Source organism: Drosophila innubila (genome assembly GCF_004354385.1).
Source record: "Drosophila innubila isolate TH190305 chromosome 3R unlocalized genomic scaffold, UK_Dinn_1.0 2_E_3R, whole genome shotgun sequence".
NCBI lineage: Eukaryota > Metazoa > Arthropoda > Insecta > Diptera > Drosophilidae > Drosophila > Drosophila innubila.
The window spans coordinates 18,785,314-18,791,683 of NW_022995380.1; the positions used below are offsets into that span (position 1 = coordinate 18,785,314).

At 34.9% G+C, this 6,370-nt stretch overlaps 1 protein-coding gene across 5 annotated transcripts; it reads right to left on the reverse strand.

Moving 5' to 3' along the window:
- Positions 1–190: 190 nt before the first annotated feature.
- LOC117791343 (dihydropyrimidinase-like) lies at positions 191–6,311 on the reverse strand. Of its 5 annotated transcripts, none has more exons than XM_034631068.1 (10): positions 6,299–6,311; positions 4,374–4,542; positions 4,175–4,315; positions 4,064–4,113; positions 3,725–3,999; positions 3,520–3,666; positions 2,705–2,928; positions 2,409–2,644; positions 672–1,142; positions 191–602 (listed from the first exon to the last, which is right to left on the reverse strand). In XM_034631068.1, exons 2-10 carry the CDS (start codon positions 4,514–4,516, stop codon positions 523–525), a joined length of 1,767 nt encoding a protein of 588 aa, XP_034486959.1. In that variant the 5' UTR covers positions 4,517–4,542; positions 6,299–6,311; the 3' UTR covers positions 191–522. The 5 variants fall into 5 exon arrangements, with proteins under 5 accessions (XP_034486959.1, XP_034486960.1, XP_034486957.1 ...); XM_034631069.1 differs by having other exon boundaries at positions 6,291–6,304; XM_034631066.1 differs by lacking the exon at positions 6,299–6,311 and adding an exon at positions 6,199–6,298.
- Positions 6,312–6,370: the final 59 nt, after the last annotated feature.

A 6,370-nucleotide genomic window follows, 5' to 3' on the forward strand; every position in this document is an offset into this window, starting at 1 on the left:
GTGTATACCCTTTCGTTATTATTATAAATATTTAAGTTGGCCAATAATAGCTTTTCTTTTCTTTTTACTTTAATAAGTAATAGATCTTTGATATTGGCTCGGAAGCTAGGCGTCTGTTAAGATGTAGCTCAAACAGCGTTTACAATTAATTTTGATTGGCTTTAAATATATATATATAAATACTTATATATAGTTATATAAAAATGAAGATATATTTGATATTTATCTGAATGTATATATTAGAAAAATTCACACAATTCTGTTAGTTACAAAATGTTAGAGCTCATTATGATATTATCAGCAAGTAGTAAGTAGTAGTGTCTGACCATAAGCATGTAATATTACATACTTAAGTACATAAAGGGAAAACAAAAAATAACTCAACCGTATAACGGGAATAAAATAAATAATTTAAATATTCAAGCTAATTTGTGGATTTTTCTGTTAGTCTATATTGAAATGAGCGCAGTTACTGGCTGAGAAGGTCCACTTTGTGCGATATCTTCTGAATGAGCAGGTCATTTACCAGAAGCCACTGGATTTTCCGCCGGGTGGATTCCTAACTTTGATGCTAGGTCGGACACTAGAAGTGTCCAGCTCCTCTGCGAAAGAATACAGATAACTAGATAAGTACTTTACTATTAAAGTCAAAGATTAATGTTATAACTAACCGCTAATGGAGAAGGACGACTCTTGCATGTCTCGCCTGCCCTCAACGGCACCCTTTAGAGAAGGTGAGCTGCAGTTTGAACCTCCACCTCCTCCTGCTGCGAGCAGTTCATGTATGGGCTCCTGGGGCGGTATTATAATGTCCAATTCACCATACTTTTTGGCCATATTGCCATTCTGATGTTCCTCGTGATGATCAGAAGAGTGTTCAGATGTTTTCACTTTGCCCTCAATGATGTCATAAACAAAAGGAGGACGCACTGACATCGGTATGAAACGTCCAAATCCTTCTGCGACACGAAGTGTTCCATTGTCGACACAAATTCGACCACGCACTAGAACAAATTCAGGCACACCGTGTACGTTAATTCCCTCGAATATATTAAAATCGGAAGCATGATGATCAGTGTCCTTCGATATAGTGCGAGTGGCGTGTGGATTCCATATAACAAGATCAGCGTCCGAGCCAACAGCTAAAGATACATTTATAAATAAATTTAGATATTATATTCTACAAAATTCTAATATAAAATAATAATAATATGACATTAATATATTTCAGGGAATAACACCGGAACCGGTAACTAACCGTTTCATTTTTAGTACCGGAACTGAAACCGTAACCGAAAGTAAATTCTCTGTCAAGAACCGAATACCAAAACGTTTGTACCGGTACCATTGTGGTAAAGTTGCTAGGTCAAAGAGTTGTCCAACTTCCAACTGTCATAGCTTGATCAAAACTAAACCAATTTTCAAGCGGAATGTCATATTGATCATGATTTGGCCTCTTAATTCATCGTAAATTCAATTTTTGTTCATTTAGAAAATTTAATTATTTTTGACCAAGATTCAATTTCAATGGTAAGGGTCCCCCCTTTGAAATTTGGAAAATTCAAAATTTTAAATCTCAAGTTTTCACTTTTAATCAACTCCTAATATCGTAATTAGTATAAAACAACACTTTAAACTTGATTCTGATACTTTTCATTTTTTTGTAAAAAATCATGAAGAATTGGATAAAAATTTTGACTTGAAAAGTGGTTAAATCCGAATTTTCACCAACTTCAAACTGTCATAGCTTGATCAAAACTAAACCGATTTTTAAGCGGAATATCATTTTAATCATTATTTTGAATTTTAATTCATTCTGCATTTAAATTTTATTAAATTCTAAAAAAAATATATTTCTCTAAATTCTACTAGATGTTGATTTCGATGCTAAGGGTCCCCCCTTTGAAATTTCGAAAATTCAAAATTTTAAATCTCAAGTTTTCACTTTTAACCAACTCCTTATATCGTAAATATTATTAAACAACACTTTAAACTTGATTCTGGGACCTTTTATTTTTTTGTAAAAATTCATGTGAAATTGAACAAAAATTTGGACTTGTAAAGTTGCTAGATCCCCAGACTGACCAACTTCAAATTGTCATAACTTTATCAAAACTGAACTGATTTTCAAACGGAATGTCATTTTGATCATGATTTGGCCTCCAAATTACATTCTGCATTAAAATATATTTAAATTCGGTCTGTCATATTTATTATAAAACGACATCTTAACATTTTAAAATGCTTCAAAATTGATTTGTTGTACCGTTACTAATACCGGAACCGAACAAAAAAACTGAAATAGAACCTAATACCGAAATAGTCATTTCGGGACGTACGGGAACCGAAACCGTAACCTATATTTGTTTCGGTTTTGATTCCCTGATAAATTTAATTTACCAACTTACCGATTCGTCCCTTTTGTGGATAGATATTGAAAATTTTTGCGGCATTTGTGCTGGTAACGGCAACGAATCTGCACGGATCAAGCAGACCTTGATGTACTCCCTTCTCCCACACCAACGACATGCGATCCTCGACACCATTAACACCATTCGGAATATTCGTAAAATCATTGTGACCAACTTCCTTTTGCTTCTTCTTAAATGTGCAATTATCGCTTCCCGTGACTTGCAAATCATCACTGCAATTGGAAATGCGGTTAATAAATACACCTGGTTTAAAAATAAAGTCAAGTATTTACTAAGCCAACGATTTCATCAGTTGCCTTGGAGTTTCCGCAGACAAGCGAATTGGTGGACTGGTAATATAATAAATACACTCCGATTTGGGCACATTACTCATGCTCCGGCCAATGGAACTGGCCAGAGTTTCACCAAAGACACAATATCCGCTGCGACGCGCTCGACCCACAATTTCTGCAGAGGATTTGCTAGTCACTCCGGTCACATACAGAGGTGTCTTCATCTAATCATATGATAATCAATTAGTTTCAAGCCTATTCTATAAGTCTTAATGATTAGTAGAAATTATGTTAGCAAAACTAAGGTTATTGTGTGTTAACGCCTTAAGAGACAATCCAATGCCAATTTACTCTGTACAACTTACTTCGCCAGAAGCTTGATCAGGAACTGGAACTCTCGGTTGTCATCGTTATCGTTAATGCATCAAGTGTTAACTTATGACCGGGTTCTCATAATGGTAGTTCGTGCTTCATCTATATTTGCTTATGACATGAACCACATACAGTGATCAGTGTATGTTTATGTATTTATTATTTTGTTAAGGTGCATCAGCATCGGGAGTAATATTTATTGGAGTAATACCAAGTGCCACATACCACATACATATTTATATCTGTACAAGAGTGCATCATACATTATGGAAATAATAACAAAACAGATAACAAAATAATAAATAAACAATAATAACAACATTTGTGTACATATTTATATTGCAACGTTTACCACCTCCCTTCTAATTGAGCTTTTGATTTATACTATTTTCACTTGATGTAATTCACTTTTGAGATCTACTCGTATTTAAGGCTGTACTCACCTGATGGGCCAACATGCAAGCGCGATTCACAGCTTCAGCCTCAACTTCCTCCTGGCGGGACAGCTCATGACCTTCTGGCCCGGAGATACCCTCGGCCAATAATCTTTTTATATTCTTGTCTATAACATCACCATTCTCAGCGTGCACCTAAAAGGCAAGAAGGTCAATTGCATTCATATTAACCTTAATATAATAGTGAACAAACCATGGCAACACAATTAAGACTCCTAATTCTTTCGAAAACATCGAGAAGCTCCGAGTCGTTTAACATATAGAGCCCTTTATAGGCCATATACATTTTGAGCGAATTGACACCGAGCTCCTTGCTAAGTATACCAATCTCTTCGGACACCGATTTGGACCACCAAGTTACGCCCACATGTAGAGCGTAGTCACAACACACCTTAGGATCCGCCCAGCTGCGCCACTTGTCATAAGCCTCGATCATTGACTCGTGTTTCGTTGGTAAAACACAGTCGACTATTTCCACAAGAAATAAATATGTTTATACTCTGCATCTTAAGGTACTGCTAAGAATACGTACTTATCATAGTCGTGCCACCGGCAATAGCTGCTTTTGTTCCACCATAAAAACTGTGAAAAAAAAAAAGAATTAGACTTACTATGCAAGAATGTAGAACGTTGGTTCACTTACTCATCCGCGGCGACTGTGTCACCTGTTGGACTTTGCAGACGCGTATGGGGATCAATGCCACCCGGTAGAATCATCCGGCCCGATGCATCGATAACTCGAACTCCTCCAGGCACTGTAATATCGCTTGCAGGCCCAACAAATCTACGAAAAGTGCAATATTTCAACATATTGTAAATAGATTGATTATTAAATTTCATACTTAATTGTTCCATCCTCAATATAAACATCCGCCTTGAAATTTTTATCGTGATTAACGATTTCTCCGTTTTTAATGTAAACTCGATTCTGGGCGCTTTGCAAGTGAATCGGCACTTTCTTGACAGGCTTCGGGCTGCTCGACATGGTACTGGATATAGTGAATTCTGCAGCTATAATTTCGAAGACATCATTTTATTAATGGTATACCAGACTAACAGGCAAGCTAGTCTTTCAATATGTTTATATCTATTTACAAATTGTTCACCTAATTGGAAAATACGACAATAAATGCAGATATAGACAATTCAATGTATAAACCTGACAGTAACACTAAAAACAAACCATTTGAAAAACCCTCATGACCACAAATTCAATTATCATTTGCGTACGTTATGCGCGTAACAATAAATCACAACGTTTCTCTTTTATTCTAAAGCAAAAATAATTGAAAAAACGATGCAGAGGGGTTGCAAGTGACACATTGTACTCGTACACTGCAGTACTTAAGTGTTTATTACACTGCACAGCCAGATTAAGAAGAGTATCCATCAATTCCCTCCGCAAAGTGTACACTGGGTATAAGTACCGACAAAAAATAATAACAAATATATGGGATAATGTTTGGGTTGCAGTCTTTTATGATATAAATCGAGAGAGTTTAATACTATTGGCAATTTAAAAAAAACTGAAAAAAGAACATTACATTTTTGCAATCTTTTCTTAAAAAATATAGGGATTCTCGCTGCTAGAAACATTTAGTTTTTTTCTATGCATTTAAGCAATACATGATGACATCATAAGCATAAAAAGTATCTAAGTAGGCCTATTGCAATGGTGCGCATCTTGCTATGAAGCTATGTGATACATTTATATGTGAATGTATTTGTGTGAACTTAAATCAACTACAAACAATTCCGACAGACAATAATGTCTTTTGCAGGTCGCAATTGCAGACAACTTGTTTGCTAAATATGAACATACACACATGACTGCATACATATATGTACATTGGTACAGACATTGTAGCTACAACAACAACGTCGACAACCAACTAGGGAACAAACACGCAAGCGAGCATTGAACTTTGTAGGCATTTTATGTACATATACATACATATGTAAGTATAGTTTAGTTTAGTATGCTCTATGCTTCGGATAAAAAACATATTGTACCCCACTTGAAGAAACATACTGGACAGTAAATGTACCTACTATTGCAAACGCCTCACGAATATTTACATACGAACAGGAAGCACCTTTCTAACTATGGATTATCAGCGTATCTAGTACATTTTGTATATTGAACCTAATAAGCACATACAGATATATGTATGCATTTGACCTAATTAACGCAAGTACCAAACTCAAAAATATGAAGTACATACATACATATGTATGTAAGTTTGTGTCTATCCATGTTAATAGTTAAATTGGATAGAATTAACACATTTACATAAATAATTGTCTATGTGTAAGCATTCTACTAGTTTCATATAAGGCACACACCGTAACAATGTAAATAAATTATAATACCAGCACACAGCTTGCTTATTTTGTTGAATCGATATCTAGACTAATATGCCAATAAAAAAGACAACACTACTAACATAGACCCCACATCACTTGTACGAATATACGCAAAATAACGGTAATAATTTAATTGTTGTCGCATATACAAACACACACATGTACATACATTCATTCATACATACATATGCTGCAGCTTAATTTATCAGAATTCTGCCTACCTAAACTTTTATATAAATGTTTTCCGATAAAAAGGTAACAGATATATTTCTTATATTTAAAAGATCAATTATTTAGTACCGCACACAAATTTTAAGTAATTTAATATAATTGTTTCAGTTATTTATTGTTGAAATTTTAAGAAACTTTTAATTGCGCCGCACCGTACACACCCACTTACAGAAAAGTTTGATAAGACTACTAGTGTTGCCAGCTGGTTGGAGAAAACTGTGAAAACACTGTTTTGGTACAA

What these genes read in the sequence shown, in the direction of transcription:
- LOC117791343 (XM_034631068.1), bottom strand. Translation starts at nt 4,516, where the DNA reads ATGTCGAGCAGCCCGAAGCCTGTCAAGAAAGTGCCGATTCACTTGCAA. An exon ending in ATTGAGGATGGAACAATTAA is followed by an intron (nt 4,316 to 4,373) that starts GTATGAAATTTA and finishes CACTTTTCGTAG; the next exon opens with ATTTGTTGGGCCTGCAAGCG. An exon ending in GACACAGTCGCCGCGGATGA is followed by an intron (nt 4,114 to 4,174) that starts GTAAGTGAACCA and finishes TTTTTTTCACAG; the next exon opens with TTTTTATGGTGGAACAAAAG.